The sequence below is a fragment of the Rhinolophus hipposideros genome (genome assembly GCF_964194185.1).
Source record: "Rhinolophus hipposideros genome assembly, chromosome: 5".
NCBI classification, from domain to species: Eukaryota; Metazoa; Chordata; class Mammalia; order Chiroptera; family Rhinolophidae; genus Rhinolophus; species Rhinolophus hipposideros.
The window spans coordinates 93196453-93220634 of record NC_138051.1 but is presented as its reverse complement, the minus strand read 5'-3'; the positions used below and the strand labels follow the sequence as shown (position 1 = coordinate 93220634).

The 24182-nt window shown below is 36.5% G+C and overlaps 1 protein-coding gene across 16 annotated transcripts in view; it reads right to left on the bottom strand.

Annotated features, from left to right (window-relative positions):
- Positions 1-24182, bottom strand: part of UNC79 (unc-79 homolog, NALCN channel complex subunit) — a 248535-nt gene that overhangs the window by 195923 nt on the left and 28430 nt on the right. For 12 of the 16 annotated variants that reach the window (XM_081050028.1, XM_081050038.1, XM_081050039.1 and 9 more), the window contains exons 1-4: positions 19061-20067; positions 18201-18321; positions 10922-11226; positions 7522-7692 (exon numbers count right to left, since the gene is read on the bottom strand). In XM_081050028.1, the coding sequence (XP_080906154.1) occupies positions 7522-7692; positions 10922-11226; positions 18201-18321; positions 19061-19163 (700 nt within the window). In that variant the 5' untranslated portion in view covers positions 19164-20067. Of the gene's footprint in view, positions 1-7521; positions 7693-10921; positions 11227-18200; positions 18322-19060; positions 20068-24182 lie in introns of those variants that run through there. The other 4 variants (XM_081050030.1, XM_081050037.1, XM_081050042.1 and 1 more) reach the window with 3 other exon arrangements.

Sequence of the window (24182 nt, the reverse complement as noted above, 5' to 3'; positions counted from 1 at the left end):
AGTTCTGTGAGTAACACTGTTGCTGAATATTTTATCCTCTGCCACAAGTATTCAATCACAAAGCAAGTTGGTTTCTTCAAAATTCATCTTATAGCTGTATAATCATGGTCTCCAGGTGGTAACTACTTAAGACATCTTTAAGTGGCTTGTTTACGATGATATCCAACTCTACATTAAATTTGCTTCTCTTTTTTAATAGAATGTGTCAGGTAATCCCAATAAGCATTCAAAACTAGCACTGATGGAAGTCATTCAGGGTAATATGTTGTTTCCAAAGTACTTTATTATTCAAAACACAGTAATTGAGAAAGGACCCACAAAAGAAGAAGCTTTACAAGGACTCAAATATAAAATAAATTCCTTTTCTCAGCAATAATTGCAGGAGTAGGAGAAACCTCTCCTTATATTTAGACTTGTGTGGCAAATTGTCACGAAAGTATGAACCAAACAGTGTACAGTGAGTCTGACACCCTCAGAAAGTCACCTCGCGAGTTCCTGCACATTCCTGCAAGACCATTAACGTGCAACAACAAACAAGGCAGAGAACTCTCAAATCTGCTGTAGTTTATTTTATTCTCTATTAAACTACAAAATGTGGGAATAATGCTTCACCTACATCCAAGAAGAATAGGCAACTTATAATAAAACACATGTATAAAAGAGCCATTAAAACACTAATAAAAGATCTGTCATACAATAGAGAAAACAAAAAAAATTTCAACATTATTTTTTTCTTATAAAAGATGTTGAGTACTACGATGGCTGGTGGTCTTTACAAAAGCTTATAGAAATAAATGAAACAGATTTATAATTAAGTTCTTTTTGCTTTTATCCACGACTTGGCAACTGGGCAGCTGCTAACCAATCAGGCAATATCCAGGTAGATAAATGAGCTTGGCTAAACAATATAAATAAGTAATAACAATTATACAAGATGTAGCGATCAGTTCATTCCTCTTAGATGGTAAAGTTGATTAATCAAGTATGGTTAATTGAGGAAAATAAACTTTGAGCTGAATCCTAATGAACAAGAGGCAGTTGCTCTCAGACTTGAGCCGGGGAGTTCCTTCAAATTCAGCTTTTGGGGACCCATATCTAGAGTCTAACTCAGCTTGGAAACAAGAAAGCTCAGTACTTAATAAGCACATCAACTGATTTTGGTACAAATACACCTTGGACCTCTGTTTGAGAAGTACTACTAGAGAGATAAGAAATGACAGGAAACACTCAGTAAGGTGGCCGGGTGTGGAAGGAATAACTGCATGCCCCCTGTGTGTCTTTGTTTAAGGAAAAAAAGAAGAAAAGTCTAGGCTCCAAAATAGCCAAGGGAAAATAATCATAAATATATATGTGTATGTATGTGTGTGTATATATTCCTTGGATATATGGATATATATATCCATTCCTTTGGGGACAAGTGTTTTCACCTTTGTTTAATCTCAAACTTTTTAATAATCAGTTTCTAAAAAATGAAAACCACTCTTAAGAGAGCTGAGAATCACTGTGCCTGGAGGCCTTTAAAAACGGGAGAGATGCCCAAGTGTCTCAGATGATTTAGGTGAAGTCTATTTGGAGACTAGCCCAAATGGTTCAGTAACCTTTGGATGTCCCTTCTACCCTTACAAATCCATGCTCTCCCCCAAGTATGGTCAGCCACAAAGCCAAAAGCGCTCCCTTGGCTCCAGCCCTAGGAAATTGGCTCCAATACTTACATAAACAGACGGTGCCTTGCAATTTCTTAGCCTTCTAACAGACTGAATAAAATCACCACAATTCTAATTTAATAAACACGCACAGGCACACATCATTTATTGAATCTTGTTAAAAAGCATGATGTATACAGATGTGCAGCTTGTTCCCATGAGGGTGTACAAAGCCAAGCTACACACAATAGAAGGAAGAAGAGAATTAATCAAAATAAGAAAATATTACACTTCATATTGTTCTCAGGAAATATGAAAAATTCTAAGACCTAGTTCCTGATTCCCTGAGTACCGTCAGAACAACCATTACCACCATCCCCTCTCTCTGTGAACAATGACAACTCCTTAATCTGTTCCTGCATTTTATAGTTCCTAATATACTATCTTGTACGGCTCTAATATGAATATATATATACACACACATATACATGTATACATGTATATATACACACATATATATATACACATATCTATATAGAGAGAGAGCGTGCCAAAAAATGTATACACATTTTAAGAAAGGAAAAAACTATTAAAATTGTAATACTCAATATATACCGATAACAAAAGATGAATGCAAGTCACGTTTGACTTCTGCAATTACAAGAGGTGCTCAAAGTTACCATCAGTGTCCAGACACTACTGATTATGGCGAACTACTGCTTCAGCAACGCTGACCAAAGTGTCCACTTGTATACATTTTTTTGGCACCCCTGGTATGTATGGAAAAAGCCGTTTTATAAAAGAGAAATCAAATTATTTGCATGAAAATACCAACTGGATTATTAGGACTACAGCCCCAGTCACCTGACTTCATAGCTAATGCTCTAATTACTCATTCATTCAAGAAGGATTTTTTCAGTACTTCCTATGTACCAGGCATTGTTCTAGGCTCTGGAGACAGTCATAAGCAAGATAGACACATCTTTGTCCTTAGAGAGCTTAAATGTTAGAGCTGTGCTCTCCAATATGGTAGCCATAGCCACATGTGGCTATTTACATGTAAATTAATTAAAATTAAATGAAATTAAAACTTCGGTTTCTCAGTCTCACTAGAGGTAGGTGTTCACTTGCCATATGTGATATACTGGACAACAGAATTTTATAGAATGTTTCCATCATTGCAGCAAGTTCCATGGACAGCCCTATTCTATACAACAGGCAAACAAACACTGGAGAAGAAATATAAAGCAGGGCAAGAGAACAGACAGAAAGGGATGGAAGGGCCTGTTTTAGTTAGAGGGCAAGGAAGGGCATCTCAAATATGTCATACTTAACCTGAGACCTAAAGGGAGTGAGGAAGCAAACCATGTGACCATTTGCGAGAAGGGCTTTTGAGACAGAGAGAAAAGCCTGGAACAAAAGCAAAAGCTTAGTGCCTTTATGAAATTGCAGAAAGGCCAATGTATGCAGAGTGAATACAGGAGAAGTGGTAATGAGGTAGGAAGACAGGCGCCAGATGGCACAGGACATTGTGGGCCATGGAAGGACATTGAACTTGATTTATAAGAGTGATGGGAAGCTACTAGACAGTTTTGATGAGGGAAATGACGTGATCTTTTTACATGTTTGGAGGATAACTCTGACTTTTTGGTGAACAACTGTGGGAGCGCTAAGAGTAGAAGCAAAGAGACAAGTTTGGAACCTACTGGGCTGGTCCAAATGAGAGATGGTGCTTAAGAAATGGTCTGAATTGGAATATATTTAAATAAATCCCACTAGCCTTATACTTTTGTGAGGGGTAAAGGTAAGAGAGTCGTCTGGGAAGAAGAAACACATTCTGGTGCCAGTTCGGCTATACTTCCTGGGGTTTGTTAGATTGTATTGCCAAGGTTGACCAGGGATCTCTGTGTAAGCGGAGGTCACTGTGTTCCATGAGACAGGGGCTGAACTTCACATACCTAGGACTTCAGAAGAGCATGTCAGTTCAACATAATGCGAAAGCTAAGGTGCCAGGACCCTGAAGTCTGTGCAGCTTTAAAATATTTGCAGATCGGTAAATTAATGCAAATCATGGACAAAGCATCGTGAATCCACACTACGGAGGTTCGATGTGATCAAAACCTGTTGTAACAATTACTATTATTATAGAACAAACTCATGGGGAAAAAAATCCCAAGCCCTAGAGGATGGCTCCATATCTCAAGCAATAATTAATATGAGAATGTTTCAGGACAACATGTGAATTTGAGCGTAATATTGGAATCAGTTGCAATGGGATTTGGCATGTCTGTCATTTGATTATAGGTTTGGTCTGTTTATATGCTTGTATAATATTATATAATATTCAAAGCCATTCCTATATGTTACCTCATGGTCTTCATAACAAACATAGGATGTAGACAGGGGAGGTTATGATTATTCACAATTTTACAGCTAAGGAAACTAAAGTTTGATGAGGTTAAGATATCTGCCAGTAGTCAAAGAACTACGATTCAGTTCTTCTGGATTTCTATTGAGTATAGTAAGACTTACCTTACAAAAACAATCATTAGCTAATATAACAGATTTTATATATAAAAGATTATGTAAACATCATTAATATCTTGTGTTTGTTTTTAACTGTCTTGTTTTCTATATAATTATTAGAATTTGGAGATCACAGAAATATAACACGCATCCTCTGTAGTAATAAGAGAACAAAGAATGATCCAGGGACAGTGGTCTGAAACCAGATATTTAATTAAGTCAGACAATTGCTTTTAAGTAAATGCAAAGATCTGAATGAACCTTTATTTTTCCTGAGGTTAAGTGACATCTGGGCGGAATCTAACTTAGAAAAGAAACGAGATGAAACTGTACAGTCCTGGCTGCCAAGATATACCAGAAGGGTCTTTCACTGATATAATTGTTCAGCTTTATTATTGTCTTTGAAATAATACAGTCTATATCAATTAATGTTCATTTGCTTTTTCTCTTCTCTGCCAAAATATCATCTTCCCAACATCCATATTTCAATTTGGTCCACAAATCAGATTCTTTATTGGAAAAAGAAAGGTTTCCATGGTAAAATGCAAATGACTTTTCAATTCTTAGTAACTCCTTTCTCGTTTTTTTATAAATAAAACCTATTGCACAAACTTGGAATAAAAAGTATACCTTATTTATGGAAGGAATTAAAAAGAAAAGGTTACATCAAAGGAAATTTTTATAATAAACTGCAGTTTATTCTGCAGCCCCTCCAAAGGAATTATTTAAAATAAAAGCAAGTACTTGGTTTATTGACAAAAATGACACGAAGGACACAACTTATATACATGCATGGCTCTTAAACTGAAAGAACTATAATACCTCATTAGATCCACTCCAGAGCTCAGAACTTCACCTTCTAAGGTCCTTAATAATACAATCATTTCACACCTGAAAAACTGTCCATGTTTAACATTTTACTTGTAAGTAAAATGAAGTATTGAAAATAAGAGATAAAAGTCTTTTTGTTTTAAAGACTTGATCAAATACTCAGAAAACGAAACTTCCTCCATCCTAACATCTCAGTCCTGAAATAAAAATATTCTGGAAGAAGTTAAATGCTCCTTTCTGGTTTGGGTCAGAATTTCTAGACACTAAAACATCTTCCAAAAAACAACATGGAAGCAACCACAGACACACCTTCTCACATCTACTCACTCTAATATGATTAATTTGGAAATCGATCTCCTCTATCTTTGGGTCTGTATCTTTATATCTACCCTGTGAACGAACAAGTACGAAAGAAACACCTGAATCATTTAATGAATTTCAGATTTAAAGTTAGTACTACAATTTATTTCTAAAGATGACAAAGACGGGCTACTACTGAGCCACAGGAATGGTGAAGAGAAACGAAAGCCAGAACTAAGCAACTAAAACCAAAGCAAAAAGACAAGTGAACCAGATCAACGACTGGGTTAGAGGAAGATATGTATCTCTTACATAAAATAAAGATGGCTGTTATTTCACCTAGATTATTAACGCCAGAAATGGCCTTAGGGATGGAACATTTTTTCTAAACCCCTCCTTTACAGTTTAAAAAAAAGTCCCAGGGACATAAGCAATTTGCTCATACCATTAAAATGAACACCAAGTTACTCCATACATAAGCAACCAAACTCACACAAATGTTGTCAACTCAATTTACTATTTTGTTCTCAATTGCCAGGGTTCACATATTTAAATAAGTAAGGATTCCAATGTCTTGGGATTTCTAATTAAGTAGAAATTAATAATCAAGGGTGAAGGAACTAATTGCCAGCTTTCACATTGCTTGTCCAGTCTTAAGTATAACTTCAGAGACCAGATATATTCAATGCCTCTCCTAATATTATTTACTTATTCGTAAGAAGTAGGAATACAGAGAATTGGATTATTACAAAGATGCAGGCTCACCTGCTTGCTAGTCTTAAAAAAAAGAAAAAAGAATTCTTATGCCTAAGTTTAACAGTTGATATAGTATTTTAAAAAATGACTATACAATTCTAAGGCTGTATCCATAAACAAGTACTTGTCAGTAGGATTACACAGAACAAATAAAGAGACTGGTCAAATATTCTATTATTTCAACAATACAATCAGTCTGCTAATTTTTTTGAATCACTATATAATTTAGACAGAAGTCAGACTCTTTGGCTAAAAGACATGAAAATTTCAATTCCATAGCTAAAATTAAACTTCATTGCAAAATATCTAAGTGTGGCCCAAAGGTACATATGTTTACAGAGCAACAACTTTAATAAGATCCTAAGTACATAACATTAAAATGGTGAAAAATGACCAGTAGGAATTGAATGTGACCAATAAAGATATTTTTATAGAACAAGAATTGAGGGGAGGAGAGAAGTAAACTAACACTTTGGGCACTGTGCCAGCACCTCACCAACTTCTACGTTAATCATCTCAATTATCACAACAATCCCATGAGGAACCTATTATTATGATTCTTATTTTACAGGTAAGAAACAGAAAGGTTGGATAATTTGCCTAAGGTCACACAGCTATTTGGTAGCAAAGCTATGACTTGAATTAAGATCTGTTTAACTCCTTAACCCATAATCTTTCCCAATTATTCACCAAAATATAGATTAATACATACTCCATTTCTTTTAAAAAATACTTTAGAAGGATTTTGATCATAAAAACTACAACACAAACTTTATTTTCCTCTTTGCTCTCGTGTCTAGAAAACCTGAAGAATAAAGTCTATAAAAGTGAAATAGAATTCAAATCATTTCTATGTCTATAACAGCACCTTGCACATGAGTCACAAGCCTTAGCTTATTTCAAAGTGTTGTCATAAATTTCGACTCACTTTATCATCACAGCACGCTCCTGAGAGAAAACTGATGCTATCATCATCCTGGCAATGAAGTTTCAACTATATGAATTGCCCAACATCACACAGAGGATTACGGACAGAGCTGAGCCTAGACTCTACATATCCTGACTCTTATCTGTTGCTCTTCCCATCACACCCTACTGCCTTCAGAACAAAAGATAAGAATTTCTACATCTGAGGCAACACTCTCTCCACCATTTTTTTCTAAAGTGGCAAAAAAATACCGTAACTTATATGTAGGAAATATAGACCGTGCTTTGACATGTGTCTTTCTTCCTATCCCATAAGATCAAACTATGTGAATAAAACAATTCTAAGGTATACTCGTCTTCCATGTCTTCGAGTTTCACTATAATATTCATGCTGAAATGATTGAATTTAAATCATGGCACATGTACATAGCAAGCAATTTCATTATAATCTTGAAAATCTACAGCCTAAAACAGCAAAAGCAATTTCCATTTGTACAATACATAAAAATAATCTAGTATTAGGTAAGATTGAACTTACAGATAGCCATTGGTAGAAAAGATGTGCTAAGATATTCAATAATATCCTTGTGCAGAAATGGAGGGAAGGTAGCTAACGTTGATATCATCGTGTAGGGCAAAGTACTCAGAATATCATCATTGAGAAAGGGTAGCAAACATGTGGTTGTATAAAATATCGACTGTCCAAGATCTACAAAACAAAATTGAGTAATCAGTCACTGAATATTTTGCCATTTAACAAAATATGCTAATTTACACTCTAAGTTTTTATGAACTGGTTGAAATTGTAAGCAACCATTGCTGCCTTCCTATTAAGAGTTCCAAAACATACTGCTCAGGAGAGTGCATATACAGCATTTGCTCCCTAACTCACTGATGAATGACTGCATTATTAATACAAATATCTATTACATGAGCTTTTCCTGAACACTTTATCAATCTTCAATAATGCTTGGTATTCATATTACTTCTCAATTTCATAAATTAGAAGCACCTTCCAGGTGATAATGAATCCTGAAATCCCCCTAGCATTCTCACTTCCACATTTTACACAAGATAACTGTGGCAGAAGGACATTAAATTATTTTCCCACAGGAAGTTTTAGAAAAGTCAAGGGCAGGACTGGAAATAAAACCAGGCTATTTCTGCTCCATCAAGCAAACCACAATCTTCCTACATCTGGAGTCTTGGGCAATGAGGTGATTTACATCTTCAGCACAGTGGCAGATTCAGCAGGCACCAACGAAAGGAAGCCATAAACTACTGCTACGTGACCCTGTGCATTTCATTATCAATTATCACAGGGGGACGTGCCACCTAATAATAATCTTTCTATCAACATTTTAAAATGGCGATAGGAAAAGTACCTACCTCACTTCATTAGCCTTGTTAGGAGGTTTAAATGACATAAATGTAATGTGCTTAACGTAGCACATAATGTGCGCTCCACAAATATTAACTGTTATTAATATTAATATTGTTACTATTATTATTACCTGCACAAGGAATCAAAATAGAGGACATTCGAAAAAACATAACCATTTAGCCTTAGAATGCATGTAGAGACCAAATCCCATTACACGGAATGTATATATTGATATTTCTGGATCTCCCTCTATATAGATCACCAGCCAAGACTTGAAAATAAAGACTTTGATCATTTTCATATCTATTATAAAAGGAAATTATTAGACTTGTTTGTTTTGCAGCAGGTGTACCTTCGGAGTGCTACTTTGATGCCTAATGTGACTTCTGATTATTGTTAGAATCATATGCGATCTCAACAAGCAACCGTCAACAGAGAGGATGTGGTTACATTGTACACTGGGGAGCAGGAGTCAGTGAACTTTGGGCTCAAAATGATGAAATGGAAAATTCACAGGTGGCTCACTACGCATTAACTGAGGCTGTGCATAAAAAGTCACCTCAGCTGCATTTCAGCCTAGTTACAGAACTAGCACAGAAACAGGCCTGAGAGCCCAACTAGAATATTTTACACATGAGGAAACTGAGGCCTGGAAAAGCAAAGTGACTGTCCAAGATCTCCTAAGAATGAGTAGCTGAACTGAGACAAAAATGTGACTCTTCCTGGTACACGCCACTGCCCTGCTGCGGACACAGCGTCTAGCCCCAGTGCAGTGGTTTTCAAACTCAGTGTACAAAAGCATCACCCAGTGAGCTTGTGAAAAATTTGGATCCCCAGGATCCACTCCTTGGTGATTCTTATTCAGCAGTCCTGGCTTCGGACCCAGAATTCCATGTTCTAAGCTCTCTCAGTTATTCTGATGTTGTTCGGATCACACTTAGGGAAACAATGCTATACCGTTTTTAACCTCTAAGGGATGGTCTGGTGAGTTTTTTCCTGTCTTCCAAACTCTGTTATGCAGCATAAGAGCACAGTATACAGACAACAATGAAGAGGAAAGTCACCCAATAGCTGTGGGTACAAAAGCAAAAATATAACTCATGCCCCCCGAAATGGTCATAATTTTCACATTAATTGCAATTAAATGGGTTGTGAGTTACCAAACTGAATGCTTTAATCTTAATCAAGGGGCTTTGAAGATAAAGAACAACTACCCTAACGCAGTGGCCCATCCCAGGATGGCCCAGGACCAGGCAGGTGCACAATGACCTCAGGACTGCTGATCACAAAGGAAAAGCACTGACGAGCTCACCACCACGGTAAGCTCTGACAGCCTGATGTTCAAAGAGTCATCTCCTTTCAGTTCTGAGCTGGGGAAGCATCACGACACAAGTGACTAGGCTTACCACAGCTACAAAATTATACGATAAGCATATTTGCAAATTTCTACATTTTTTATATTAAACGTAATACAGAATTATAGATATAAGAAAAAACAAATTCAATAATTATCATTTCATCATTTATTTTTTTTAAATTAAGTTAGGAACACATCTTACTAAATAAACCAGTAAGCATTCTCTTAGGAGAGTTAAACCATAACTAAAAGGTAAAATAACCCCCACCATCCACCCAACCATTTCCCAAATTCCAGTATTTCTGTACAGTGAAACTGTGGTTATCATACGTCCAGAAACCAAATGATCAGTGCTTTAAAGTGAAGACAACTGATGTTTTAAAGTTGATTTTCTGCAAAAATCGTTTTTACTGTATGGTTTTCCATTTGATTCACCCAAATATAATATTGAATAGTTGAGCAGCAGATACTATTATACTCCTTATGAGTTAGAAGAATTTGGTAAGCAAACAAGATAATGCAATTGGCTAAAGACACACCGTAGAAAGAGGAAGAGTTAAGAAGCATGTTCTCAGGCTTCTGTCCTCAAGTACCAAAAATACTGTACACTATACACCATATACAGCATGTAGTACCACAAGACACTGTACCACTCAGCCAACATTTTGTAATTAACTACTGATTGTTAATTAAATTTGGGAGAATTCTTAGAGATTTCTTTTTTTTTTTTTTTTCTTATCTAACTTCCTGGGATTAAAGACAGGAAAAATAAGTCCCAGAAAGATTCTGTGATTTGGCCCCCAAAAATCAGAGAATCAGTCAGTGGCATTTGACGTCTTCAAGCTCTACTTCTTATCATTTCAAGGGGTGCGAATGTTTCAGTCTTAGTTCACAAATCATTGCAACAAGAGTCTCCATGATAAGCAAATCAGAGGAGAAGAGAGAAATTCCTGTTACAGGCTTCCTCCTTTCCCCAGCCCATTCCCCTCAAAGCAAGCCCATTTGGGTAATATCCCTCTGGCCATAAAACCGCAAAACAATGTTAGGATGGAAAATACCATAATTTCATTTCAGTGTAAGAAAGGCGTTAGCCACACAGAGACCTTCCAAGCAATTTATTCCAATAACAACAACAGTCTCCAGCATCCGTACACATACATGTATGTACATTTTCAGAGTTTTGGATTAAATGCTCACCATGTTGGCCATGCTGTAGTAAAGGAACTAGATCCAGGAGAGTCACCAAAGTCACGTAGAGGCCTTGATAGTCCAAAGAAGGGTAGTCTGACAAGTGAGCATCACGACTTTGCAGGCCGCGTTCTGAGGGAGCATCACGCAGGACGCTGTAAAGGAGGGAGCGAGTAACAGTAGGGTTGATGGAACTGACCTGCGGTCTTAGAGATGGGGTGAGTGGGAATGGCACAGGAAAAAGACACATGGTCATGGGCACTGTCAAATTGGAGGCATCTTGGTTTTCCTTCTTCCCTGTGCGGGACAAAATGCTGTTGGGGGGACAAAGAAAAAAAAGAGACAACAAAGACACAAAGAACAGCACATTACATTGAAATGACACTCTAAAACAAATAATAAAACACCAGATACGTCCCACATAAGATGCAATTGCCACACGAGCACCATCTACAAATCTAGTAGGGGTCAAGGTCACAGAGCTTCTGTGCGCAGATACCAATAACACAAGGGTTGTTTTTGTGGAAGTTGCATTGCATCTCATGTGTTATCTGGTTAGTAAGGAGCAAAAATATAAAAATGCATGTTTCAGTGCCAAACCCATGTTTTACAATTTATCGATTTGGTGAAGAAGAGGTTTCCTGGAAGGAAAAACAACGGCTTTGTCTCATGAGTTAGGGCTTTGATTCTTAATTAAAAGGAGCTTTTCAAGCAAAGGAAATTTTCAGCAAGACTGTTTTAATCAAGTAAATAGAAACTTGCAAAATATAGGTATGGCACTTGCAGAAACATGTTTTAGCAAAGAATAAACATGTGTGTTTATTAAGAAAGTCTTAAAAATCACATGTTTATTGCATCAAAATAATGTCTATATGTATATTATGATACTGTTTCATGACATTCTGTCAGTATCATTTGAGATAATGAAGTTTAAACAGGCATATGAATTTAGAAATAAAACATATTTCTAAAATGTTAGCTAAACTACATTGGAAAAGCTGTAAAATAATATATATTAGATGGTCCGTAGCATATGTTTGTGAACTAATAATGATAATGGTTATTTATGTGTGTGTTTTAATTTTGCATGTTGGGGAGGAAACATTTTATTTTATGAATACAAACAGTGGTTTATTAAATAGTTACCTTCAAAATTCTAAAGACTAAGCAAGCAGTATCTGTCATGTAGCTGCATATCATACAGTAAGATCTCATATATTACTGCTGCTACTTACGTTATTATTCAACAAAACTCACTAAAAACTAGAGGAAAGATAATTTAGAAAGTTAAAAAACTTTAATGGGAATAAAAATAAATTCTGAAAATAAATTGGCTTTCTTTCAGCCTTCATTTTTAAATAAAAACCTTTTAGAAAAGTGATAAAGCAGAAAAGTTGTTAATTTTAAAAATAGAAGAAATCGACTGCTTAGCCAAATGTTTAGGTTTTTATAATTAGGTTATACTATTTATCCCTAAAAACAACAGGTATACATTATAATGATAATATCTGCTGCACTTACAACATGCTTTTATAGAGAACACTTATATGTTAATCAAAATAGGTAACAATTTATAAATGTTTCATTACATGAAAATCACCTTGTTTTACACTTATTCTATGTGTATCAAACATTACTAAGTTCTTAGTTAATGATATGACACTTACAGTTTTACAGTGCTGTGAAGAACTGGTTAGTGTCCAGCATGCTTGCTATTTCAAGTTTACATTTGTTTTTATTTACTCTTAGAGCGAAATATGTTACAATGTAAAAAGAATGACTACATGCTTTTTATTTTCCATGTGCCTAATTTACCTCGATTTCCTTTGTCTTCTGTTACCCAATGTCCAGGGGAAAACAGTTAATAATAAACATAATTTCAGAATAGTTATGTAATAATTCTCAGCAATAAATAATTTCAGATTTAGTGTATTTTTTTAACTTTAAAAGGGATTTAATTTACCTTTTTTGTGTGTGATGTATTTAACTTTGTAGGCTTATACTTTACAATGGGATAATATCAACATTCCAGTTACCCTTGCCTGCCTACATCTATTATAAATACCAACAGAGCTTCCATCAGACTTATATAATTCAATTACTCCTAAAAGTACCACCTTTAAATGTTATATTCTTGATAAACCCAGTCACCAAAAGTCTGTTTTAATCCTGTAGGATTCTATCCCACTGAAAATGCCTTTAGAATTACAATGGACATGTCAGAAATATTATTTCCCAACTTCAACCCTAAATTAGCCTACTACCACCATCCTTTCAAAATTACAAGATGTGGATCTTATAGGAGTGGTATAAAAAAACATTTTGCCATAGAGAAAAAAAGTAGTTATATATCATATACTAATGCTCTCCTTTAAATTAAATACATTGCTCTCATCAAACTTCCTTGGTGGGGGAAATACAGCACATTCTTTTTTTCAAATGTACATAAATGAGTATTTTTCCAAAGTTTGATAGAATTTAACAAACACTAGTCAAATCAACTTTGGAAACTCTACTTTGATATTTTTCCCTTCCTGTATATGTGGGGTTCGCAAATGATAGCAACAACTTCATACATGCAGGGAGGGAAGAATGTCAGCATTGAAACAGTAAAACTTCTCTCTCACTGTTTTTAGATTTAATAAGAAGGTGAGGTTGAGAAAAAATGGCTGAAGATGAGGTATCCATGAAACCAGTTTTAAATTACCATTCATGTTTCAATGTAAGGAAATGTTTTCATTTGTGGAAAAACTAAAGAAGGGCTCATGAATAAATGTACAATGCATTGTGATTTTATGATGTTTTGTGAAGTTTATTCAGGAAAAAAAAAAACTTATTTCCCCAACCAAACTGTCTAACTTGGGAATGATAACACCATCTTCCCCATTTGAAATGCTTTCCCAGAGGTCTGTACACCCAACCAAAAAGAATATTAAGAATGCCCTGCTCAGAAGAGTTTGACCCAGCAGCCAACTTTTCACCGTTCCTTTTCCCTCCTGAGATCCTCTGAATTAAGCATTTATTTCCAACATCAAGAGAAGTCAAGAAAAGAAGACCTCTGTGGGTGTGGGGAAAGATGAGAAGTGGCCCCGAGGTATTTACAACATAGAAAATCAATATATAAAATAAGCTTTCTGTAAGATTATGAATTCTGACATGTGAATTGAATTTACGCACTAAACAAAATTTACTTGATCATGCTACGCTCTAAAGCTACTCTGTGGACTTCAAGTCAACAATATGAAGGTCTTCCCAGATAATGAGAAATTGCAATTCAACTAAATTATTGAACTTAAGCTAGCATCCCTTTTTAAAACATATTAAACTTTTTCTAAAGAGTTAGCAGCAAGTCGCTTTCCCAAAACCTAATGATTTTTAAAAAGATGCTATGTCACAAGTCTTATTAAGAGAGACCACTTCATGGACGGGGTAGATGCCTGACCACTGCACTGTACACCTGAAGCTGAAACTGAATAATACTGTATGTCAACTATAATTTAATATATATATAGTCACGAGATATGGAGCATAGCATAGCATAGGGAATAGAGTCAATGGAACTGTAATAGATATGGACAATGTCAGAGGAGCAGTAGATTGGGGAGAGCGGTTATCACTTTGCGAGGGGTGAAATGTCTAATTATTGCATTGTTTTGTACACCTGAAACTAATAATTAATAAATAAATAAATAAATAAATAAATAAATAAATAAATAAATAAATCACTATGTGCTAGCAGATTGAATAGCACCACAAGAGAGATCTGGGGGAAGGAATTCTAAAAGACTGTTGACATAAGAAGACTGGGAACCTTTAAATGTTCTGCCAGGTAAAAGGCAAGATCTTCAAGAAGACCTTAGATGTTTAAAACATGCCACAGAATGCTTCTAATATAAAATGGACAGACACCTCTGTAGCGATGAGGGGGGATTAAACTAGATGATCTTCATAGGTGCTTCTAATACTAAAAGCAAATGAAAAAATGAAACCCTGAAGTTGTGTGTAAACTGTGCGCCTTCCTACACTTAGGTCCCTACAAAATTAAAATGAGTACAATTCAGCACACAGATAAAATTGTACACAGGACCCTAGGTCACTGTTAGATGAAAGAAATGCTCTAGAAGGGTTCCTGACATGGATGAAATTTGAACTCAAGTCAATTCAATTGAACAAATATTTACTGATCTACTTCTAAGGACCAAACTCTGCTCTAGGCTCAAGGGCTAACAAGCTGAGTAACACATAGGACTCACCTTCCACTAACCTGAGTTGAAGGAAACTCCGTGAACTCTAACATGAGTCTAATTATGAGCTATGTGGACATATGTGGACTAGTCAATTGCTGATATAGTCAGTTATGCTAACATGTAGTCTCTCCTCTCCCGTAGATTAAATTAGTTGAAGTTCAACAGCTCAGCTAATCTCTGCTTCTATAAATATGTACAAACTCTATTGAAATCAGTAAAAGTTACGTGTGTGGATGAATAGAGGACTATTACTTTAAAAATGCAATTCTGACTCAAAAGAAGCTGCTGGAACTTCAAGTTGCATAATTTAACCAAAATAATAACAATTTTAACTTCCTTGAGAATACCCAAATAGAAAGACAGAGGGTTACTCTGTGAGAATTCATCTCTAATTCTTGTTTCCTTTCAAGAATCTTAATTCTCCAAGCAAGAAGTGCTTCTGAATGTAAAAATTATATAAAATGCAAAGGGAATCATCTCATTTGTAAGTAGGAAATCTTACTGTCAATAATCTCGGACATCAAACACCTAGACCATCTTATTTGTCTGGAACTTTCTAACAGCATAAATAAAATGAAGAAATATAACTATGATTGCTATGAATGTATATACCAATAGTGAAAGTGATCATAGCTTAGTCCAATACATAGGACAATAGCTGCAAGTTCTGTATTTCCAGTAAACAAAAGAGATGAAAGAAGTTTTTTTTAAAAAAGCTGAGGTAGGCAAAAAGAAGAAAGCAAATGTACTAGGGTTAGTCCCAGAGTTGAATCTATAAGAATTAAAGCCCTACCTGTGACACGTTACATTCCTCAGTGTTTTTTTTTCCTTCCTCCCACTTTCTGTGTGTGTGTGTCCTGTCCACGGTCAACTCAGCTCTGACCTGCTATCCACAATGAACTACTGAGTGAAAGGTAGAACTAAAACACCTGGGAATTAAAACACTGTCCACATCGCCTCAGGTACAGTTCAATTTAACTTCCAAAAAGATGGTAAGTCTTTGCACTAAGCACTTTCTTTTTTTTCCCCTTACTCTCAAAGAGAGCCAAAACTACTCCATGGACTTGTAATGAATGCCTGCATTCTCAAAGGCCAAACCAAGCTATTGAAAAAACAAGTGTCCCTCTCCTACGATAACGAGCAGTACTAACGAGAAGCAGTAGAATGTAATTATTGAGAGCGTGTCCTGTGGTTTAGGACCACCAAGGTCAAATCATTGTTCCAACACTTACTACATATGCACCTCCGAGTAATTTATTTCACCATTCTATATTTTAGCTTCATTATCTGTAAAGTGGGGAAAATAGTACACTTATTTCATAGAATTATTATAAGGGATCAAATGAGATGACACATGTAAAGTGCTTAGAACAGTGCTTGACACATATAATTACTATTATTATTATATAATATTACTATGATAATGATAGCTATTCTTAGTATTACCATTAGTAGTAGCTGTTGATTTCTCCTTTTAAACGGACTCAGCTCAATCGCATAGAAACTTCTCCAACAGCCACTTGAACAAACTGCCTTAACACGTTTCACCATTAAAATTGTATCATCCATGATCATATACTAATGACCCATTGCTCAAGAAAATGGAAACCTCACATCTTGCAAACATGATGTCAGTAACCTAAATTTCTTAACTTTTTCGCACAATGACTAAGACCTAAGCAGTAAGCTTCAAAGTGCCAACTAGAATATCACAGTTTCTTTGGAAATGGAATTCAGAATTTGCCTCCTACTGAAAAGTGCCTCAAGATTTGATAACTTTCAGAATTTGTGATAAAGGGAAACAAGTGTTTCCCACTGGGAACCCTGACCTCAAAGACAAAAAGAGAATTCAAGAGAACAGAATCAGATGCCTTGGTGAATAAACTTATCTGGTTTGCTATGAAAACTGAGCTCATTATTTCACGGCAATTTGAAAAGAAGGGAAATATCCTGTAACAAGGTCCTAAACTTACTATGTAAGTATAAAATCTATGTATCTGAATTCCTTCAATACAGAACAAGGACACTAAAGAAGGGGTTCAGAATAGGGTTCTAAAGAAAAAAAGATATTCCAAAGAATGAGAAGAACAAAGAGACAGTGGAACTGAAGAAAACTCGTAACTGGCTTGACTACATGAAGCTTCTTTCTGCAAAGCGTGCGGTCTGCATGTGGCACAGCCTCAGACCACTAGGAACTAGAGGCCACATTAGTCATTCCAAATTGGTGTTCTTCCCCTAAAGCCTGCCTTAACAAAACTTCGGTTGTTATATACCTAAAGAAATAAGGGCAGGTCAATTCATGTTTTCCCAAAAATCAGATTTGGAGCAAGATCATACTAGTAATGAAAGAGACTGAGCCTTAGAATTTAATGGAAAGTAAAGCGTTCCTCTCACTTCTTCGATGTTATTTCCCAGACAATTGAGTCTTTTCTTGAAAGGCCCACCTTGGTCTGCTTGTTTTTCCTAATGAAACTGTGAAGCAAAGCTCCTTCCTGTCTCTACCTTATAGTAGAAGGAGACAGTATTTGTTTTTCTTTCCTGGCCCTCCATACAATTTCCATATCAATTGTAAGGTATGCTGAACACTTGAAGTGTTATACAGATTAAAAATAATTGTTATTACCATATAGTATACTTCACGAAATAGTTAATACTACGGATGAAACTAAATGCTACATAATTCTGATTTTCTTTAAGGCCAAAAATGCTTCCTAGTCTTAATTTTAGCAATGTCAATTCTCCCTGTAATCCCACTCTATGTTACTGCCAGACATATAACTTTTATCACTGTATAAATCTCTTGAAGAGACGTCTAATTGAGGAAAGCAGGCAGTAGCTATGCAACCCATTTTTTTTCTTCACTTTGGCCTCTGATCTGATCAGCTATATATACCCAGAGAACTTGAGTCCAGACTCTTCTGGCAGAGCACGAGAAAACATAAAGACTTCAAAACTTTCAGCTCAATAACAATTTAGGTCCCAATCAATTCAGCAGTACTACCTAATAATTCTTTCAATGTAGAGGATATTTTAAAGCTTACCTTAACAAGGTCTGAGAAAAGTATTTCAGGGTGTTTGCAATATCTGTTCCTGACGGTACAGGGTAAATGTTGTGGAGAACCCGGTTATGATATTCCTGTAAGTACCGGATCTTGGAAGCAACTAGATAAAAGCAAAACAAAAAAAAGAAGAATCATCTTGTAATGTGTATTAAGTATACAGTTTTGTTTTTTGTGTTTTTTTAATGATCAGATACAGGAATTTAGTCAGTATTTTAAGAAAAAGGTGTAAATTTTTACCGGAATGTCATGATAGAAACAATTACAAAAGGCCTTTAATTCCTTGTACTTATATTCAGCACACAAAATTATTTTTAGTTATCTGATTTAATATCCTATTCACAAATTATCCATTACTTTTTTTATTACTAAGAAAGGCAGTACTCCAAATCATTTTATAATCACCCCCAAGTTAGCTTATTATTAACAAAATAATAATAGATATAAATCTCTGCCATCAGAGAATTATATATAATATTGCTTAACTGAAACTGAAAGAGAAAACTCAAAGGTCTTTCAACAACACTCTAAAAATCCCAAAATATAGGAGTCCACTGAATAATAGCATCAGTCAAACCAGATTTTTAACTCAGTAAGTGATCATAAAAGCATGTTTAACAAATGTCTGAACTGTGAGACTATCAAGAATAGATTAACTTAGTGAGTATCAGATTAAGAATACAATGATTAGGTGGTAGTAAAAATATTTTTTAAATGAATATGACATTTTTCGTCCAAGGAATTTCAGAAATGAGACTTCCTAAGCTTTTTGAGCTTGGCTGCCCAGATCTTCTCAAGATTCAGGAGGGACTAAATAGGCTTATTTACCCTCCTAGACCTACCTGGAGTCACCAGCATTGTCCACATTCCTGACCTGACCTTTGACCTGGCAGCAGTGAATGGCCCAGTTCTAGTCATTCCTCTTTGCAAATCCCAAGGGGCCATGATGATCAACGTCTCTCAGGTCTCCTCTTCCACAGAGCTCTCAACACTGTCCATTTGTCCTTTCAATCTTTAAGGCTACCAAGGGAGCCTTTTGGGTGGAATGGCTCACTGTCAGCAGTTAACAGAAGACATATCAAGTCCTGGAGAAGCAAGGCCATGCTGTTCCCAACAGCCCATGGAATTAGGCTCCTGGATGCATTCTAACTGAAATTCTGACTTTAAGCAACTTAAAGAATGCCAAAATGCTTTTGATAGGCGTGGGACACATAATCACAGAATGATGAAATATCAGAACTGGAAGGACGTTAGAGACCTTTTTCCGGAACCATTTCATATTAAAGATGGGGGAAATGAGGTACAAAAGGTCTTCAATGGCAGATCTAGACTAGAATTTGTAAATCCTGACTCTCATCCAGTGCTCTTTCCACTATTATGACATACTCTAGAATAAGATTCTGAAATGCAGTTATTATGAAGATAGTGGGTGCTTACTGCATGACATCAAAGCAATTTTCAACTGTTATTAGGTTAGTCATTGATTCTAAATCCCACATATCCCATTTATCAGATTTCCCTTTCTCTTACTACCTACACATTTCCATAATGTGGTTAGCATTTTCCCACAAAAAAATAAGTCTAGATTGCAGATAATAATACCTTGAGTGTGTACAGCGTATCACCTCTGAAGAAAGCAACAAGTTTATATCCATTGTCTCAATTAACCCCGTAAGTGTTTGCTTGTAAATAACTTGTTTCCTGAGATAAGGTAAAAATAAGTGATACTTGAAAATGTTTCAATTACATAATCTACACAAATCCATTTTCATCTCAGCTATTCATCTTTTTCTAAATCACAATACAGGGAACCCCCACATTAATACATAGCACGAAGTCCCAAATATTTGAGATATGTGTTAGGCCTGCATATGCTTTCTGCTCACCCAGCATCACAGTAATGCTTTGTAACTGAGACTTTTCTCAAGCTTTAATATTCAGCAGGGTTCTGTTGAGTATTTCAGGAAAACTGTTAATCATTCCACCACCTAAAAAAGGTGTGGATAGTACAGGTGGTAGACAACAAGTTCAAATGAGGAGAAAAATCATAGATCCCCCAACTCGATGCTTGCTCATAATTCAAGAGCTACAATATTATCACTAGAAAACAACAGCAAGCATTCAGAAAAGTTTGTGAAATGAATGTTCTTTTTATAGTTCCTTTTGATAAAATGCCGCCATGGCTCCTTTCAATGGGTATCCAAACATGCAAGGGAAAGCAGAGACAAGAGTCACACCGTTCTTTGAGATCTTTTAATAATTTACAAACGTCACATAGCATTATCTTTGTTTACTTACCTGTTTATTCTTCTATACCAGCTTGTAAATTTCTTGAAGGCAGAAACTAAATCTTACTCATGTTTCTATCCCAAGCCTAACACAGTGCCTGGCACAGAGTAGGCCCTCGACATGTTTGTGGGATAAATGAACACATGAATTATTACTTTAATAATAACACATCACTTGGGGGGCTTGTATATATATATCTATCTCCCATCCTATATTGTTGACTCTTTTTATTCCTACTGTCAGACATCTAGTAGATACTCAATAAATGATGAATGAAGAGAAGGGAGTGGGGGAGAAAGAAGAACAAAGGTAGTGATGAGTAATCATAAAAGACAATTTATAGAACTGCTTGGAAAAATGTTCCAGCTTATTTTTGCATTGGTGAATGCAACATAATCTTAGCAAGTCATAGGTTTATTTAATAGCATGTTCTCAACTATTAGAGAATAGCCAGAAGGGTCTGTGACATATAGTCATTTGTAATTGTGCTGAGAATATGAATAAAGCTCATTTACATCTCAATTTTGCACAGAAGGGATGTCATTTGACTGGTTAGTAAGCCCATGTGAACACCAAGCAGACTGCATAGCAGCAGAGTTCTTGTTCTTTACTCCAACAATATTCCTGAATATTGCTGCAGAAACTCAGATAATTGGGCTGGATGGATACAAACAAAGTATCTCCCACCTCAAGGAACCCTGGGGCAATCATTGTTTCATCCCTCACCTCCCACACCCATTCTTTTCCTTACACTTTAAGAAAACAGAAGCCACCTTTTATGGCCTGAATTACTTTCCCCGCCCCCTCCCAATTCACATACTGAAGTCCTGATCTCAAAATGTGACTGTATTTAGAGATAAGGGCTTTAAAGAGGTGATTAAATTAAAATGAGGCCCTTAGAGTGGGCTCTACTCCAGTGTGACTGGTGTCCTTAGAAGAAGAGGTGATTAGAATACAGGAGGCATGCCAGGGACGCATGTGCACAGAGAAAAGGCCGTGTGAGGACACACGGAGAAGAAGCCATCTGCAAGCCAAGGAGACAGGCCTCACGAGAAATCAAACCAGCCCGACACCTTGATCTTGGACTTCTGGCCTCTAGGACAGCGAGAAAATTAATTTCTGTTGTTTACATCACCTACTTGGTGGGACTGTTATGGCAGCCCTAGCAGACTGACTAATACGCCATCCTAGAGAAGAAACCCTATAAGACTGTAAATCCGAGCTCTGAAATCAAACAGGTCTGGATTAAGATTTTGGCTCTATCTCCACTTAACCCCGTTTCCTCATCTGTAAAATGGGTTTAATCATAACAACTTCATGGGGTTATTGTGAATAACACATCACTTACTGTGCCAATCACTTAGCATAACACCCAGTATACACTCAGAGTATGGTAGATATCAAAAGCCTCCCGGCATCTCCTTCTTTCCATTTTCTATTAAATAGCAATCCCACCACTAGTGCCCTGCATCCATCAGTTGTCTCTCCTACATTACGCATCTCTCCCACCCTGCTGAGTTATTTCCATAAGCATTCAAATAATGTTTGTGAAAGGGAAACAAAAAAACTCTCACTAGACTTGACATTCGCCCCAGCTATCGGCCTCTCTCTTCAAAGCCACCATTAGAGTTGTGTACACTCTCATCTCTCCATCACCTCCAGTTCTCTCTTCCACTCACTCCACCTGGCTCCCACCTCTGCCAATGCACTGAACCTGCTTTTTGCATCATCACCTGGAGCTTCCATGTTGCCGAATCCAATGGGCACTGAGTCATCATTTTACTAGACTTTTCAGAACATTCCATACAGCCAACCCCTGCCTCCTTGAAACTCTCCCACTGTCTTCCCGACACCACATTCTCATCATCTTCCTTCCACCTCCCTAATGTCTCCCTCTCAATGTGCTTTGCTATCTCCCCCATTCCTTGATGTTTAAATGTTGAAATTCCTCAGGGCTCAGACCCAGACTCTCCATTTGTCTCTCACCAAATCCTCTCCACAGGCAATCCCATCCATCCACAAGGCTTTCAGCGATATCTGTGCCAGTTACCTGGACTATATACTGTTTCCCCGAAAATAAAACCTAGCCGGGCCATCAGCACTAATGCACCTTTTGGAACAAAAATTAATATAAGACCTGGTATTATATTAGATTATATTATCATATTATATTATATAAGACCCGGTCTTATATTAAAATAATATATATAAAAAATTATGTTATATAAGACCGGGTCTTATATTAATTTTTGCTTCAAAAGACGCCTTAGAGCTGATTGTCCAGCTAGGTCTTATTTTGGGGGAAACACAGTATCTCCATCCCAGATGGTTAGCTCTTCTGAGTAACAGGCCTCATCTATTCAATTTTTCCACTGGGAATCTTATGGAGATCATAAAGTAAACATGTCCAACACTGAACTTGTATCTTTTCCCTCACCCCCAAAAAGCCTACTCCACCGTCTACGTAATCCAGCAAATCACGCTGACAAAGTACTCTGAAAATCATCCTTGACTGTTCTTGCCCCCTCACCCTTTTAATCCAATCTGTCACTGAGTCCTGTCAATGCCACCACCAAAATATACCTCCAAACTGTCTCTGTTCTTTACCTTCTCTATCATTACTGGGCCCCATCATCTCCCAATCAAGTCCAAAAAGCCTCCACACTCATCTTCCTGGGTGTCTCCTGCCTCTCTCCAGTTCTTTCTCCTCAGAGCAGCCAGAGATCTTTTTGAAATATAAACAGCTTCATGCAAATCCTTCATTGACTGCCTACTGCACTCGGAATAAAATCCAAAATCCTTAACATAATATACCACGTCCCTGTCTATCTTCCGAACTCATCTCATACCACAAGAGCCAGACACACTCGCTCTTGCCCCAGTTGTTTGAACACACAAAGCTATTTGTTGCCGACACCTTTGTATGTGCTGCTCCCTCTTCCTAGGACGCTCCTCCCTCCACATTTCATCTGGCTAACTCCTACTCACACTTCCCCCTGGAGGTCTTTGCTGATTTCCCCGTCTAAACTGATTCCTGACCTCCACCCCCATTTTTCTGTGTCATAATATCCTTTTCTTCGCAGTAATTAGTACAGTTTTGAATTATATACTTATTTGGGTGATTGCTGACTATCTCTCCCCAATGGACAGTAGGGTCCAAGAACTATGTATGTATCTGCCTAGCAACTAGGGGTTGGGGGTTCTAGTAAGGATGAAAGAAAAAGAAGGAGGTGGAGGAGAGTGGATTTTGGCAGTGGTTAAACTTTGTTTCTTTATGAAAATAGCCAAAAAAGGCAACTTTTAAAGCTGTGATGAAAAATTAAGAAAACACAAAAGGGGAGGAGGGTTCTGAGAAAGTGATGATTTTTATCCAGGCATACACGAGACTGACTGCGGCTACTTCACGATTCATCCTATCTCTACATCAAACCTTTGCTACATTTTGAGAGAGAGCCACAAAAGCAAAATTCAGTCATTCATTTTAAGCACAGATATAAAAATCTTTAACAAAATTGGGATCATATAATACGTAAGTTTTAAATCATCGTTTCTTTAAATCTTAAGTATTTTGTCACTAAATATTTTAAATAATGGCTCATTCCCACTTTCAAATTTTTAACTATCTATGCTCATTACCATAAAAGTAAAAAATTCAGATAAGCACAATGAGAAAAA